At 38.1% G+C, this 17,520-nt stretch overlaps 1 protein-coding gene and 1 non-coding gene across 2 annotated transcripts; both read left to right on the top strand.

Annotated features, from left to right (window-relative positions):
- The first annotated feature begins 15,839 nt into the window (after nucleotides 1-15,839).
- Nucleotides 15,840-15,974, top strand: LOC122676247. The gene has a single exon (XR_006335520.1). It is a non-coding gene; the product is annotated as a small nucleolar RNA SNORA70 (small nucleolar RNA).
- Nucleotides 15,975-16,013: 39 nt separating this feature from the next.
- On the top strand, nucleotides 16,014-16,394 carry LOC122675764 (60S ribosomal protein L10-like). Its single transcript, XM_043874838.1, has one exon. The coding sequence runs from the start codon at nucleotides 16,033-16,035 to the stop codon at nucleotides 16,333-16,335; it is 303 nt and encodes a 100-aa protein (XP_043730773.1). The 5' UTR covers nucleotides 16,014-16,032; the 3' UTR covers nucleotides 16,336-16,394.
- The last annotated feature ends 1,126 nt before the right edge of the window (nucleotides 16,395-17,520 follow it).

Raw genomic sequence — 17,520 nt, 5'->3', positions numbered from 1 at the left:
CAGTGGATAAAAAACTCAGTATAAAGAACTGAACACTAGAATGCAAGGTTAATCACATATTAGAATATGTTGCTAAGATATTCTCATTTAGTTTCAAAAATAAAAGCTTTCAATTATTATCTTGGATGGTTTTAAGTTTTAAAATGTTACTATCATAATATATTCTAGAGATTTTCTTTAAGTCCTTTTAAATTTTTTATAAACTTAATTATATACTGTGGCAATTCTTTTGCATTCTAGTTTGCAAGCTGGAAAAGTCGAAGGCTATGTTTTCAATTATATTAAAGCTTATAGTATCCCACAGGCTTCCCAGGTAACATTAATGGTAAAGAACCTGCCTGCCAATGATGGAGAGATGGGTTCAGTCCGTGGTTCAGGAGTGTTCCTTGGGGGAGATCACAGCAACCCATTCCAGTATGCTTGCCTAGAGAATCCCATGGACAGAGGAGCCTGGTGGGCTACAGTTCATAGGGTGGCAAAGAGTCAGACGCAAGTGAAACAATTTAGCGTGCACCCATGCCTAGTATCCCATAGTACCTAAGACATAGTCTATACTCAAAATGGAGTGGATGAGTTTACTGGATTCTTTATCCTCAACATGGTCATTCTCTCTAGAATATTTACCTAAAATTCAGATCCTCTTCTATAAAAAGACACATTGCGCAGCTTATAATTTCTCTTGAAGGGAGCATAAGAAGAGAAAAGATAGAAGAGGGATTAAGTTCTATTCTCTTTATGTTTACTCTTAGTGATATGAATTAAGATGGCTGAAGCGAATAACATGCAAAGTACACTTAATAAATTAGAAAAACAGAATCAAAAAGAAGAGAAAAACTAAATATTTTCACCAAAAATATAACTTAGTTCATATGAAAAAATACCCAGTTTAACTCTGAGCTTTAGTCAGTGAAAAAAAACTTGTAAAGGTGTATAATTTTTATTAACTGAAAGTATAAAGCACATTAATTCCTCACAGAAGAAAATTCTAACAGTTTCTAAATTCTAAGAGAAATTATCCTGTGAAACTTATCTGGGAACTCAGAGAAAGAAAGTCTATTGTTGCTACTTTTCGTGATCTCTGTCGATAAAAGTTAGAGGCAGGGAGAGTAATTCCACCAAGTCTAAGCTAATATAGATGACTATTACTGCCATTCTAGCTTCAAATTGGATCCAGTGATAAAACATATGAGTATTCAAAAAAGTTGACGGAGTTCAGGTTCTTGAACCAAAAAATCACATCTCACACTCAGACTTTGGATGAATGCTAGCACATGAAAAGAATCACAGTCTTTGGAATCCAGGAAATCCAGATTTGACAGTCTACTTCATCTTGGACAGCTCATTTCATTTCCCTGTGCCTCAGTTTCTTAGAGGAAATATGCAGTTAAGAAATAGACGCAGAATATAAAAATAATCTGGCACACACAAAAATAGTAATAATCTGACACATGTTCTGAAGGAGATATTAGTTGCTGCAGAAAAATAAGAAGGGGCATTGCATTCCAGATGAGCAGATAAAACTGTTACAATTTTTATGATGCCTGAAAAGCCTATCTAAGATTCTCCTTCTATGAAAGAACTGCCTACCAGCTCAAGGAGAGGAGGCAAAGGCAGGACCCCCTACCCCAGGAACAGCTGGGCTTCACCTTCAGTAGTTAGAAGGGGATTCACCTGAGAGCCGAGATTTCCACACCATAGAACCAGTTTAATATCAACCCGGGAACTGTATACAGCAGACTCTTCCAATTGCCTATATTGGCTGCAGAAAAACCTCCATAAAACTTCCAAAGCTTTAGATGATTCTGAGCCGCTTGGCTTTCCCATGAACATGCCAGAGTTAGTTAGCTGCAAATATATGCCCAGATCATTGAACATGTGGACCAGACACATGCAGACATTTAGTTGTCACTGTTCTAATTTTAGGAGCATGTCTTTGTCAGATAATGAGTTTCACTTTTCCTAGTTAATGTTGAGGCAATCTTCTTGGCAGTAAATTCTAAGGTCATTTGCCTGATGGAGCCATCAAACCAGGTCATCAGACTATGGAAGGTCACCTTTTACACTATGGATAAGAAAAAATACTAATATGTACATGAAACAAAACTAGAAAATGGTAAACCCTGTTTTCCACCACTTAATACTATTATCTGACCACTAAGTCATGTAATTACATTCCTTGCAGATTCAGAAGTGTGAATCATAACAAATCAAATAATGACATTGATTTCATACAAAACTATTTTCCTTAAAATAATGTTTCTTATAATCAAACCTAAATTTTATCATGCCTCTATTGATTATAGAGAGCTCTACCAGAAGACTCATGTTCTTCTTCTAAGTTCAACTGAATTCAATGTGTTTGATAGTATTTTGTTTCAGAATAAGCCCAGTATCACATGAAATGCAAGCAAGGGGCAAACGAGTCCACATTCTTTACAAGTTGGTATTAATTTGCATTTCTTTCTTTATATTGGTTTTCTTGCTTGGCACTCCGTTCATATTTGAAACCAAAATTAATTTCACTTCTAACCCTCTACCACCACCACTAACTGTTCCCCCTCAGAAAAAAATAAAACTTAAGTGGCATAAATGGTCCAAATACCCCAAGGGAAATATTTTCCACTTTAATCCACGTAGAGAAAAAAATGTATATCATCTGCTGATGGCTCAGCAGCCTGTGAACTATGTGATGGTGAGCTTAGTCTTGTGAGTGGCAGAATAATCATGCTTTTGTATTTATGTAATACCTTTCTTCTGTAGACCTTGCAGGATATTATGTGTCTTGCATCACTAATCTTCATAACATCCCTACATTTATGGGAATCAATTGAAGTAAGGAGCACATTTAAACCTGAAAGATCATGAAGTGGACAAAACTGATAAAGAAAGATGCTAAACACAGCTGATCTTGTTAAGGGTGTATGGAAATGTCATGGGGCAGCCTCTCATTCCCCGTCACACTATACGCACCATTTTCCATAAGTGAATCTTTCTTTCAATCTAGAGAGAGAGCCATGACTGAAAGCTGAAAAGAAGAAAGATTCAGTGACTAAGCAGCAGAGTGGAACCTCAGGGCCTCTGCGTTTTCTTTTTAATTCTGTTCCTAATTTGTGATGTGACCCCAAGAAACCTTTTGCCCTCTTTAAGCCTCAATTGTTTTACTTACAAAATAGTATTGTAAAAGCATGCTGCCCTGTATCTTGGCTCTGGCTTCCAACACTCTATCTTTTGTAATGTCCTTTAATTAATTTGTTCATCTATTCAACAAATATATATTGAGCATCTTCCATGTTTAAGGCACTGCAGCAGCCGCTCTGGGACTCTAAAGGAAATTAAGACATTATCTGGAACTTAAAAAATAGAAGCAGGAGCTCTTACATGTATAAAAATAACTATACAATAAGCCACTATATGTTATACATATACACTATATGTTAAGTGTTATTGAATGGTGCAAATGATATGCCAAACAAATTCTGAGGATTTGCTTCTGGCAGGCGAGGTTAGCAGAAAGAGCACTGAACAGGGGCAAAACCTCATCTATCGGTCTAGGTCTGCCACCTGTAAAATGGATGCAACAACTGCAGAACTCACAAGATTGTTGTGATCATAAATAAATATATTTCTATCATACAAAAATATTGTAGGAGAAAGCACCTTGTAAATGTAAAGGCTTTTACTTGCAACCAAAGGGACCGGAGAATGCTTCAGGCAAACGACACTCAGGATGATCTTTGGATGCTGAAGAGTATTTCAATAGGTGGATAGTATTCTGCACAGAAAGACTGACACAAACAAAGCCACAGAGCAGGAAACACATACAGACAACTAAGAAGTCAAAGGATCAGAGTCACAAGGAGGGGGATGAACAATCTCAGAGGTGTAGGATGGTAGCAGAAGTCGGAGGAATGGAAGATATGAAATCGAGGAAATTACACTTAGGGGATCTGTTAGTTTAAGATATCAGATTTTCAAAATGTTGGCATGATTTAAGGCAGGGTGTTGGTTGATCCATGACTGAAATGAGCTGGGGATTTAACTCAGCAAAACTGAAATGATTCAGGAAATATGAATTCATGATTATATGAATCAGGCACAGAGATAGAGATAAGAATTCAGAGCAGAGAAGAAAATACCAAACTCCGTGTAGGCATCATCAAAGTAGTGAGAGATGGCATTGGTGAGCCATTGTAGAAAGAGATGGCAAGCCAACTAATGGTAGAAATAAGGCAGATGCAAGACTGAAAAAAGTCGAGTTACAGAAAATTGGAGGAAATGATAGAAAAGGTTGAAGATATACAGCCTGAAGCTCCAATATTTCGGCCACCTGATATGAAGAGCCAACACACTGGAAAAGAGCTGATTCACTGGAAAAGACCCTGATGCTGAGAAAGTTTGAGGGCAGGAGGAGAAAGGGGTGACAGAGGATGAGTTGGTTGGATGGTATAACCAACTCAGCGGACATGAGTGTGAGCAGATCCTGGGAGATGGTGAAGGGCAGGGAAGCCTGGCGTGCTGCAGTCCACGAAGTCGCGAAGAGCGACTGAACACCACCAGTACAAAATTCCAGTTTGCTTATAGAGATGCTCTGTTTGAGGTTCTCCCCAGGTAAAATTCTTCAACAACTGTCTCCAATCTACCCCTTAATCTAGAAGTCTTGAAGGTCAGCACGCAGGCCGTGACAGCACATTCTCCACATCGCAGACTTCATGCAACACGGCTGGCAGCTCTGCCCTTCTCTGTGATCGCAACATCACAGAGATGTCGGGACATCTTCCTGGTCGGGACATCTTCCAGATCTCCCCTCTTCCCGCTCCTCCTCCCACAACACACTTTTACATACCCACTTTTAATAGGTCAGAAGTAGCTCAAACTCAGGAAAAAGTTAGGAATTTTCACCCTCAAAGTAAGAACTCTGTGCTGCTTGCTCAAATAGTATCTACCATGGCATTAGAGTCATGGACAAAATTTTAAAGTTAATGCTCAATTATTTCATCTACCTTACAGGATCATATAATAGCAATTGGAAAATACTCTAAATTATAAATTCTGGGTAGATTCTGAATGGCAAGATTACCTCTTTTCCACAATTGCAAAGCATGCTTTCTATTTGTCACATTTATAAATTATTGCCTAATATATAGATCATCATAGATTCTGTTCATGGGTCTAAATGGGTGAATGTGAATGTGAAAGTCACTCAGTCGTGTCTGACTCTTTGTGACCCCATGGACTGTACAGTCCATGGAATTCTCCAGGCCAGCATACCAGAGTGGGTAGCCTTTCCCTTCTCCAGGTAAATGGGTGAAAACTAGTATAATTCACGGTATCTTGCAATGACTAAAATATTTACATATGTTTCTTTAAAAAAACACATGATTAACTAATGATGTAGGATTGAGAGATATTTTCTTTTGGTTTATTCCCATGTGTTTTTCACCTTTTGATCTAGTTTTTCTTTCTTCTTTTGATAACTAGTTTGCCTTTGATCAACAACAGTGAATGTTCATTGATCAGAATGCAAGTTTTACTTCAAAGATCAGAACAATTTCGTGATGGCCAGTTTTATGAGTAATTCAGTGTTAACTGGTCCATTTAGCTAGAGTATGTGGCCATTCAGATTTCTCACATACATTTTTCATTATAAAAAAAAATTACTTTAAAATGTCATACCTAATCATGAGTAGACCTCCTACAGACTACCAAAATGTAAGTGTAATGATGATTATTGTGGTCAAGCTATATCTTTTAGAATGACCAGGCTTGATACTTTAGGTTTTTATATGATCTAATTTCTAAAAAAAGACAAGGCACTCTTTCTCGAAAGCACCCCCACATACCTTTGTTAAGGTGATTTGCTTTTTTCTCAAATGTTCATCTTTTTGCTGAAACATCAGTTGACATGGTTTTTTCATTATTTAATTTGTCAAGCTAAATTTTCTTCTAATTGGTTCCAAATCAAACACTAAATAAAAAGAGAATTCTTAATAAGCATATGACTATTTAGACAGTTATTTATGGATAAAATAGCTCCCTTAAAACAATTCCAAAGAGACAGATGCAATAACTCCTCCATAATGGACATATAATTTAATCTCTGCATGTCAATTTACAATAATTGCTTTCACATATTATCTTTCATTTGTTCTTCACAGCATCTCAGTAAACTGTTTGCAAATGTTTTTATTATCCCTATCCTCATATGAGGAAACTGAGACTCAAACAGTTACTGCTCAAGTTTATAGAGACAGTAAGTAGCACAAACTAGAATTCATGTCTTCAAAGGGCACCATGTCATTTGCCTGTTTGATCCAAAATGAACACTAGGGAAAGAACCTTAATGATCAGTTAGGTCAAAAATGCATTTCATTTCAGTGTAATATAATATTAACAGAGAAACAAGAGGTTATAGGATTGGAAAAGATGGGAAAAAATGTCATTTACAAGCAAAATGGGTGCCTATGTAGAAAATGTAAGTGAATCCATAGATAAACTATTGAAAGAAATGGATTTTTCAAAGAGATTGAATGAAACTAAAATAATCAACAATATTTTTTAATGTATAAAGTATATGTAAAATATTATTTTAAAAATTATATAATAATGAAAAAGCTTTCAGAGTAACTAAAAACTAGAATAACAAAAATATACAAGACCTGCATATGAAAATTATAAAACTTCATGAAAGCCATAAAAAGGACCCATAAATAACATTTTCTCTAACCTAGGGATTGTCATTTTAATTAGAAAACCATGAAATAAAAATGTTCATGACATCATCAAATATTTTAAAAATTGAATATGTTATACAACGAAATCAAAAACGGCTAAAGCCTTTTAATGTGCCTATGTGCTTACTAAGTCACTTCAGTCCTGTCCTACTGTTCGGGACCCCATGGACTGTAGACCACCAGGCTCCTCTGTCCATGAAATCCTCCAGGCAAGAACACCGGAGTGGGCTGCCATGCACTCCTCCAGGAGATCTTTCCAGGGATTGAACCCACATCTCTGAGGCTTCTGCATTTCTAGCAGATTCTTTACACTGAGCCACCAGGGAAGCCCATCCTTTTGACACTTTTAGCCTAATACTACCCTAGTTTGAAGATTTACAGCACCAAAAAGAAAAGATACTTTAACTTGGTAGTAACATTTTACAATGGTAGGTAGACCAGAATGGCTCAAACGAAGAGTCTAACCTTTGCACGGGTGGAGGAGAGCACGGGTAACTGGAGCGCTCACGCTCTACTGGTGGGACTGTAGAATGGTAAAACGTTGTTAAACAGCTTGGTCATTTCTCACAGAGTTAAATGACCCAGCAGTTCCACTCCTGGAGTTTTACTGAGAGAAAACCAAGTGTATGTCCATATAGCACACTGTGCGGCAATGTTCGCAACAGCCTTATTTGCAATAGCCAAACATCACAAGCTACCTGAATGTCTAGACAGAAGGATGGGTAAGCACATTGGGGTAAATACACACCATGGGATTCTGGGCTGGTTTTGTTTGGTCTCTAAGTCGTGTCTGACTCTCTTGTGACCCCATGGACTGCAGCCCTCTAGGCTCCTCTGTCCATAGGATTTCCCCAGCAAGAATCCTGGAGTGGGTGGTCATGTCCTCCTCCAGGGGATCTTCCTGACCCAGGGATCGAACCCATGTCTCCTGCATTGGCAGGCAGGTTCTTTACCATCTGAACCACCAGGGAAGCCTTGCCAGGGAATACTACTCAACAGTAAAAAGAAATGGACTTTGGATACACACAAAACAAAGGAGGAATTTTAAGTAATTATGCAAAAAAGAGTCCAAACAGAAAAAAAGAATATACACTATGCAATTCCATTTATATAAAACTCTGGAAACTACAAAATCATCTATAGTGACAGAAAATGGATCAGTGGTTTTCTGGGGGTCAAGAGGAAGAGAAAAAAAGATGAGAGGGGACTTTGCATAACAGCATGAAGATAGTGAGGTGACGGACATTGTCGTGTTAGCTCCACATGCATATGCTTACCGAATTGTACACTTTTAAATTATGCAGTTGATTATATTTTAAGTATTGTCAAAACTGTTTTTAAGTGATAGGTAGACCAGAATAGTTTAGCAGAGGGTAAATTTCCAACCTACAACATGCAGAATACTACACTCTTATTGATAATTTTAAAAAAGAAATTTCTTCTATAAAAGATATTTATGCCAAATATCTATAGAGAAATAAATTTATAGAATTTACTACAATAGGTCACTGAATTTGGCTAGTAGGAGACTAACTTCATCCATTAGTCTTTTAATAGCATCTAATCTTTTGTGAAATTACAGAGATTCAGAAACCAAAGTTGATTATTCCCCTGCCCTGATTGAAAGTGGAAGAAATTTGGGATTAAATAAATAGGTTCAAATTCAACAGCTTACTAGTTATATGAGCCTGTAAAAATCACTTCAACTCTCTAGGCCTCATCTGTAAATTTGGGAAATTGTTCATCTCTCTTGGCTGGTGTTATAAGGAGAATTTACATCTGTATGGCATTGTGTACAACAGTAGGTATATAATAAATCATTACTATTATTACATAGTATTATGAGATGAAGAAATTCCATTGAAGATTTTGGTATTTATTTCTAGTCTCTTCCTAGCCAATTGAGCCAATTATGGTTGTTCACACATATAAATAAAATACAGCATTATTAATGTACATGTATATACATTCATTTATTCAACAAATACTTATTAAACCTCTATAGAACTGCAGGGCAGGCCATGAATTTTTGTCATATTTTGTATATTCAATTTCAGAGTACTACTTATCCAGAGTAGTAGCCAGTCCTTTAGAATTCTAACCATTAAATTCCAACCTTCACAATAATTATTATAATTATTTTTAAATTTCAAAGCATTGTTTAAAGATTGATAAATTACAATACATTTAATAAAAATTATATATGTGCATTCAAAGAAGGAAATTCAGTTAAATGATTTTTTTATAATCAGCAATTATTTTTTAATTGTTCTTTCTTGTCTTACTATAATGCCAATTCTTTGAAAGTACGCAACCTCTTTAAAATGAAAGATAAATCTCAAGTAATGAGTAAAGTATATACTGCCTAAACTTGGCCGTGTCCACCACGGCTACATTTAGAAACGCCACTTGGATTCTAGCTCCTGCTCATTTCCCGTCACACTGTATGCACCAACTTTCATAAGTAAATCTGTCTTTCAATCTAAAGGGAGAACCATGACTGAAGGCTGAATCGAGGAAGGAGTCAGTGACTAAGCAACAGACTGGAACCTCAGTGCTTCTGAATTTCATTCTAACTCTGTCCCTAATTTGCGACGTACCCTGGGGAGTTTCCCAGCCAGTTTCTGCCCCTCTTAACTTGGCTTGTAAAACGGCGGCACTCACACTTAGCTCTTCACCCCGACTACACCTGGTTTCTGAGCGAGCATCGTGTGTGCAACTCAGCAGCACATGGGTTGCTCACAGTGATGCCTAGCAGAGATCACATTCTCCCACTCAGAGCTCGGCTTGCAAATATGCAAGCAACTATCAAACAGTCACCCTTTCAGACTGACACACAAGTTAACCAGAATCACACCATCATTTGGTTTCACTGGGAAAGAGTTCAATAACTGGCTGGCTCATCTTCATGTCACTCTATATCCCAAAGGGATCTGTCAGTGGTTATAAGCCCCAAGAACATGTCCATCAACAGTACTAACTGACCATATCTCCTTGTCCCCTAAACATGCAAAGACTTGAGAAAAATGAAAAGTAACTCCTTCTCCAAGAAAATGAGATTCCGTCTTGAAGGTGAGGAGCTTTTTATTTCACACATTCAATCACCACTGACCACATGTTTAACAAAATTCTATTAGAAAATTTTAAAAATTAGTATAGCCCAAGCTAAAGGATCTTAAATTAAAATTTTAGGATCATTCAACAAGCTATATCATCTCTTCCAACCTCACGCCAAGTTGCAATTCATAAATGCATTTTACCATATTAGCAACAAATTTCTCCCAAACTTCAAACTCTGATACTGAGAAATAAATATCTAAAGTTCCAATAAAGTCATATAGAGCAACTACAGATGCTTTCTGCATCTATAAGTATCTGTAAATAATGGCAGTGGTTGGAAGTCAAGGCCCATCCTATGGTGTCAGGTAGCCGCCCAGCGCTGGTTGGGGGCAAGGTAGACTGTGACCACGGCAGAGACCAGAGTGGCCAGGCCCGGCAGAGGAATGGTTTTAATGCCTGACCAAACTTGGTTTAAGTTAATAAACCGTATCTCGGGCTGTAAGTCATGATGCCACTGAAGGAAAGATAACCAATTTCAAAGACACTTGTTCAGAAAACCTAGCTTTAATTACAGATGTTATTGGCTTTCCATGAGGGAGAGTGAGACATACAGGTTAGTAATTAGCAGAAACCCTTTAGGACCTTTTGCTAGAATGGTGTCATGTCAACAGTTAGCCAGGCTCAGAATGAAGAATGTCTACAATTTTTCACTGATGTTCTGGCCCGTGTTTCCACATTTTAATTCCTGAGAGCCTGCAGGTTTCTCACTGATCATTATCTGGTGATACTGCCACATTTTGTTCACAAATAAGGTTTGGAGGACTCTGAATTTACTCTTTTTTCAGGGAGACCTCAGCTATCCATTTGAAAACAGAATTCAGGTATCTTCAATTCATAATGACATCTAGAAAATAGTCACCCACACAGGTTTCCCTATCTCCCACTAAAATATACAGAAAAAAAAACCCACCAAATCCCACACGCCAACTAAAACTGAGACTGAATAAAAATACCTCATATCAAAATTAGGGTGAAAACCCCATGAACTATGAATTGTTAAAGGAATATAACTGTCCTGATTTTTTTTAACAATCTAGACTTCATCTCAGGAAATACAGACTACCTTTTAAAGGAAGATATATTGATTATTGGGCTTCCCTGATGCTCAAACAGTAAAGAATCTGCCTGCAATGCTGGAGACCCAGGTTCGATCCCTGGGTTGGGAAGATCTCCTGGAGACGTGAATGGCAACCCACTCCAGTATTCTTGCTTGGAAAATCCCATGGACAGAGAGTCTGGTGGGCTACAATCAACGGGATCACAAAGAGCTGGACATGGCTGAGCGACTAACACTTTCACCCTTTCACATATTGGTTATTCTCTAATTTAGACACCCACAATTTGCAGCAACCTGTATATCAAGTATATATTTCTTTACGGGCTTAAGATGTTTCATTTTTGATTATTCAGAAACCTCTTTTATATACTGCACACCGAGAAGCTCCTCCTCACCCTACTCCCCAGATTTATACCCCACATACTTATACGCCATCTGAAAGGATGCGGCGGGCAAGCTGTCTCTTGGGATGTGTGCAAACGAAAGCCAGGAAGCAGTGCACGCTGGGATGTGCAGTTTGGAAATATACTCCATTAGTGCAGGGAATTAAGATCAAATGGAAGAGGTATAAGAAGATACCTTGAGGGCAATTTTTGCTAGAAATGGGAATGTGTGTGCTGAGTCACTCAGTCACGTCCAATTCTGCGATCCCATGGACTGTAGACTGCCAGGCTCCTCTGTCTATGGGGTTTCCCATAAACAACCCACTGGAGTGGGTTGCCATTTCCTTCTCCAGGGGATCTTCCAAACCCAGGGATCGAATATGCATCCCCTGTGTCCTTGCACTGCAGGCAGATTCTTTACCTCTGAAAAGGTAATAGAATGTCAATTTTCCTTCTGACTTTTGATCTGAAAAAAATTCAACTACTATTCATATAGACAAGAGGAGGTCCAGGACTAACCATGTTTAAAACCCTAAGTGTAGCTAGATCTTGTCATATTGATAAATACATATACAAGTTTAACTTGATGTCTCTGAGAAACAATGAATAAAGGAAAGCTGGAGAAAATTCTAAAACTATTTGTTATTTACTAATTTGTTCAACAAATATTTTTTTAACTTGTTCTACGTAATCAGTACTGTGTGAGGCACTGGACATAGAAGGGGAAAGAAATTAGACACGGGCTTTCTGCATTAAGTTTAAAGTCAAATAGGCAAGACAGGTATTAGCAAAAAAAAAAAAAAAAAAAATACACATATATTTAAAAGCAGCTGCAAATATAAAGAGATACAGAGGGAAATAGCTGTATTATAGTTCTCAAGACAAAATTTTTAATATTGCTTGACATTCTCAGTATGTCACTGTATATAAATATGCTTTATACTCATAAAATGAAGTGCAAAAAGATGTCACCTTTATGAAAAGAAACAGATCATAATAAGAGAAAAAATCAAGAAAAAGAACTGTATGTACATTATGGACTTAATACAAAGAAATTAAAGATGCAATGATGAAATAAAAATTCATATTGGAGAAAAAGAGAACTGAACCAGTAATTTAGAAATGAAATCAGTAATGTGTAGAACAAAATTAAGAAATTCCCCTAGAATAAAGAGGATATGGACACAGAGATGGAAATGATAGACAGGAAGATGATAGTTTTGGAAAGTACAGAACAGAGAAGTAACATGTGACTAGCCTGAGTTTCTAAAAAGTGACCACAGAAAGTAGAACCCCCCAAAATAGTCAAAAAGTGGCAGGAGAGATAGAAGTAGATGGAATATTCTAAACTATTAAAAAAAAAATCTGTGTAGCTAGCATCACACTCAATGGTGAAACACTGAAAGTGTTTCCTTGAGATCACAAACAGGGCAAGGATGGTTGCTTTCACCATTTCTATTCAACATGGCCCCAGAAATTCTAGCAGAGCAATTAGGAAGATAGAAAATTAAAAACATTCAAATTGGAAAGGAAGAAATGTAAGTATTTCTATTCACAGCACGCACTTGGTTAGAAAACATTTGGTCCCATCCAAAACATCCATAAAATATTTGGTCTGTGTCAAAAGGTCCTTGGTATTTGGTCCTGTCCAAAATGTCCATAAGACTTCTGGTCTAAGCCAAAAGGTCCTTATATTTGTAGGATATTTTGTTTCTGTCCAAAACATCCATGGATATATTTGATTCAAAAGGTCCTTGATGGTTGGTCCTGTTCAAACCATGAACCAAACCTGAACATGAACTAAATATACTCATAAATGGGACTGGACAAAGGAGTAGACATTCAGCAATCTTAGGTTCACTGCCCTCTCTATTTATTTATTTATTCTAAATGAACTAGTGAGCATTAGTTGAATGTAACCTCTAACAAATGCAAGGATAATATCTTGCTGTTTAAATTGATTCAAAAAATGTATACAGACAACTACAATATGTTTAGAAATTTTCCGATGATTGGAAAATGAGAGATACCCAAAGCCTTGAATATAATCACCAAAGAGAGTTAGGAGATGCGTGAGCAGTTGATAAAACCCCCATCTGGGGTACCCCCGATTGTGTGTGGTCTCTAAAGTAGTGACCCCTCCCACCATGGCAGTCCCAGGAGGCAGAACAGACATCTCCCTGCCCCTGTCTTGCCAGTAATCGTGTGCTTGACTTAGGTTCCTCAATCAGAAATACAGCTTCACACAAGGAATTTCAAGCCCTGAACAAGCGACTTAACCATATAGAAATTACTGGAGTTCAAATTTCCTTGCAGCATAAGGAGAGCATGGGTAGGACTAGTTTTCCTCTTTAATATTTGCTGGTGGCTCAGATGGTAAAGCGTCTGCCTACAATGCAGGAGACCCAGATTCAGTCCCTGGGTCGGGAAGATCCCCTGGAGAAGGAAATGGAAACCCACTCAACTACTCTTGCCTGGAAAATCTCACGGACGAAGGAGCCTGGTAGGCTACAATCCACAGGGTCGCAGAGTCAGACACGGCTGAGCGACTTCACTTCACTTCAGTTCAGATGGTAAAGAGGGCTCCCTTGTGGCCTAGCTGGTAAAGAATCCGCCTGGAATGAGGGAGACCTGTGTTCGATCCCTGGGTTGGGAAAGATCTCCTGGAGAAGGGAACGGATACGCACTCCAGTGTTCTTGCCTGGAGAATCCCATGGACAGAGGGGCCTGGCGGGCTACAGTCCATGGGGTCACAAAGAGTCAGACACGGCTGAGAGACTTTCATTTCAAGTTGCCTAATCCTTGTTTTTGTTCACTTTCCAGCCGAGTCTTCAGCCTTTCTGTGATTCTATGAATCCCTGATTTTTATCCAGATAGCCAGAGTCAATTTCTATTGCTGATGACCAAGAAGTCTATCGTACCAATACAGAAAGCAGGATAACTTGTGACATACACAGAGCTATTGCTATTACAAGGACAGTTAAGAAAACATCGCTGTTACTCAACAATATGAATGTATCTAATAAGATTGAATTGTACACACAAGAAGGTTATGACAGTAAGTTTTATATTATGTGTATTTTACCAAAATAAAAAAAAAATGGGAAAAGGGGGGCAGGAGGAAATCTTGGTTTCAAAGGTATAACCATATATATCAAAACACCAAAATGTACATTTAAAATATGTGCCGTTTAAGTCAATTATGCTTTGATTAAATCATTTATAAAACATATCATTTCCTAATCATTTCATGCTTTAGAAAACCAAAGACTATGTTGTGAAATGGATATTGACAAGGTCTGCACTGAGGAAATAAAATTTGTGTTGACCTTTGAGACCTGGACAAGAATTAAATGCATCCAGAAACAGAAAGAGGACATCCCAAAGTGGATGTTACCAGATGAATGTGGAAGTACAGCTGTACATGGCAGGTGCTGGGAAATGAAACGAAAGGTTGGTGTTGATGAGTCAGGAGAAGTATGCTGAGTGGTGATGGAAAAACCAGCTCTGGGAAACTTTGAATATCGAAAAGAGGACTGAGCCAATGCTCCGTGGTGACCTAATTGGGAAGGAAACCCAAAAAGGAGGGGATGCATGTATCCGTGTAGCTGATTTACCTTGCTGTGAGGCAGATGCTACCACAACAGTGCAAAGCAACCACACGCCAATAAAATAAAATTTAAAAAGGGGGTTGGGGACTTGAACTTCTATGCAAGAACAAAGGAAACTGTGAATAGGAATCAACATCCTACATATGAAATTCTAAACCTAAAGAACCACACCTGCCGTTATTTAAGCTTTTAATGGTTATTTAACTTGCACGTCCTTTGTGTTACCGTTCTCTGTCTGTTACAGTTCTTTCCTGTGGCATATCATGTCAACTGCTTTGCTGAATCTCTTTCCCAGTCTCCTTCTAATGTGCCTTTGTATGCTAAAAAGTTAAAAACTGAACTTCTCAGGTGCCCTTGCCATGTCTTCCAGATACTGCGTTCTCTCATCAGACGTATTCAAGCAAGACCAGAACCTGGGTCTGAAGTAGATGGGGGAGAAGTTACCTGAGACCCCCACTTTGTCAGTGGGAGTTGGGTCAGAGGCAGCATGGAGCTGCGGTCCCAGTTACGCAAGGTCATGGCAATGTCAGCAACTCCCTCAGCAGCCCAGTTCAGGACCACGGCTCTTATAGGTGTTCCTGGAAGCTCAATCTAAAGTCTGTTTCTTGAGTCCTTCCCAAGATTCAGCAAGCCATTTTACACCCTGTAATAAATCTTGTTCTGCTGAAACTAGCTCACTGGGTTCTGTTCTCAGTAACTAAAACAAATATTTACTGTAACCGCACCAGTGTGGAAAAAGATGTATCATGTTGTAATGTTGCATGTAGCATGTTTAGGTACAAAAACAGTAACTTACCTCTTTCTTTCAAAATTGTGAAATATTAAAATTCACATTATTATCACACTCAGTGACTCTCTGTGCCCTTAATGAAAGTGATATCCTCTTTATCTAAATTTTATTCAGCACAGAGTATCAGAGTTAAAAGAGTAAATATGTTTGCAGCCAATTAAGCCGACTGTGCTCTTTTCCCCATGGGGGCCCAGTGTGCAATGGCTGCAAACAGCAGCCTCCTTGGTAGTGCATGCAACCTGTTGCCTGTACAGGTAGCCCTAAGGGACCTTGGAGACAACTCTTCCTAGTGGACATTCATGACTGGCCTGCTGTTTCTCAATCTAGACTCCAGACAGGTATGCGCGGTGCCTTTGGAAAGCCCCAGGGCACAGTGGCCAGGGTCCACATTGGCCAGGTCATAATGTCCATCCGCACCAAGCTGCAGAACAAGGAGCTTGTGATTGAAGCCCTCCGCCGGGCCAAGTTCAAGTTCCCTGGCTGTCAGAAGATCCACATCTCCAAGAAGTGGGGATTTACCAAGTTCAATGCAGATGAATTTGAGAACATGGTGGCAGAAAAGCGACTCATCCCGGACGGCTGTGGGGTCAAATACATCCCTAATCGTGGTCCCCTGGACAAATGGCGGGCCCTGCACTCATGAGCATCAGCTCTGTTCCCTCATTAATCACGCTCACCAATAAATGCTATTTCCTGTCCAAAAAAAAAGAGTAAATATGATGTATGTATCTTGTTTGGCATTTCTAAAATATTTCTCTTGATTGATTAGAAAAGTATGAGGTGATTAATTTTGATCAGGAAATATTTGTTTGGAAGAAGTGAGTCTCAGTCTTATTCAAGATGTTCTTTAATATATGCTAAAATTCACTGTTGCAATGATAAACTTCACCAAGAAAATTCTATGATGATATTAATATGAGTTTTTTTTGTTATGTAGCCTATTTGCAGAGTTGACTCAAGAATTTAAATAAAGATTAAATATTTTTCTACTATACCAAAAGTAAAACAGATTGCTAGATTACTCATAGTAGCAAAAATATATCATTTGTTTGATGAAAAAGTGATTTGTTTTTAATAAAGCATTTGAGTGGTTGACAAGTTGAAATAATAACACTACTTGGTTGTTGTCATTGTTTTTAAAAGGAAAAAGATTCTGAGTGTGTGTGTATGTGTTTCATCAAGTATATGAAAGCTATTGGCTTATTCTCTAATGTACGCTAAATATTGGATATGTGCGTACGGTGGTCTGCACCCTGTGACTAGGAAAGCACAGAAAACTGATTCCAGCAGCTTCTACACTTAGCAGCAGAGTGTAATTATTCTTAAAAGAAGTTATAAAATTGAACACCAGTGCACTGTGCACATTTCAGATTTACAAGACTCCATCAATGTACATATATCGCTTGTAGATGCAGGAGAAAACCTTTCCTGCCACCTGTTTCTGTTTTCACATGTTAGCTCAGCAAATTCTAGTGAGGTCATGCTAACATTTCTCTATGCACTGTCATGTCAGTCATGAAGCATTTAACAAATTTCTACTGACTTAAATATTAAGCACCTTACTTGTCTTGAGATATTATGCTTTTTATAATGTTTTCAGCAAATAACCAGCAGATGTGGAGCAGATAAAACCTTAAAACTATGAACTTGTAAGCAGAAATAAGCCAAACCAAAAGCCAATTTGATAAAGCATTTATGAGGTCCCTGCTATGCACATTGCATTGATTTAGATCTGTAGCTGCATAAAGATTCATCTAACAGCACAAAAGAGAATGATGGAAAAAGAGAAACGTATTGCTTCTAAATCTGAGTGTACTCCAAGTCCATG

The sequence above is a fragment of the Cervus elaphus genome, chromosome 19 (genome assembly GCF_910594005.1).
Source record: "Cervus elaphus chromosome 19, mCerEla1.1, whole genome shotgun sequence".
NCBI classification, from domain to species: Eukaryota; Metazoa; Chordata; class Mammalia; order Artiodactyla; family Cervidae; genus Cervus; species Cervus elaphus.
The sequence above is the reverse complement of the archived record's forward strand: the minus strand, read 5'-3'. Positions and strand labels throughout refer to the sequence as shown.

What these genes read in the sequence shown, in the direction of transcription:
- LOC122675764 (XM_043874838.1), top strand. Translation starts at nt 16,033, where the DNA reads ATGCGCGGTGCCTTTGGAAAGCCCCAGGGCACAGTGGCCAGGGTCCAC.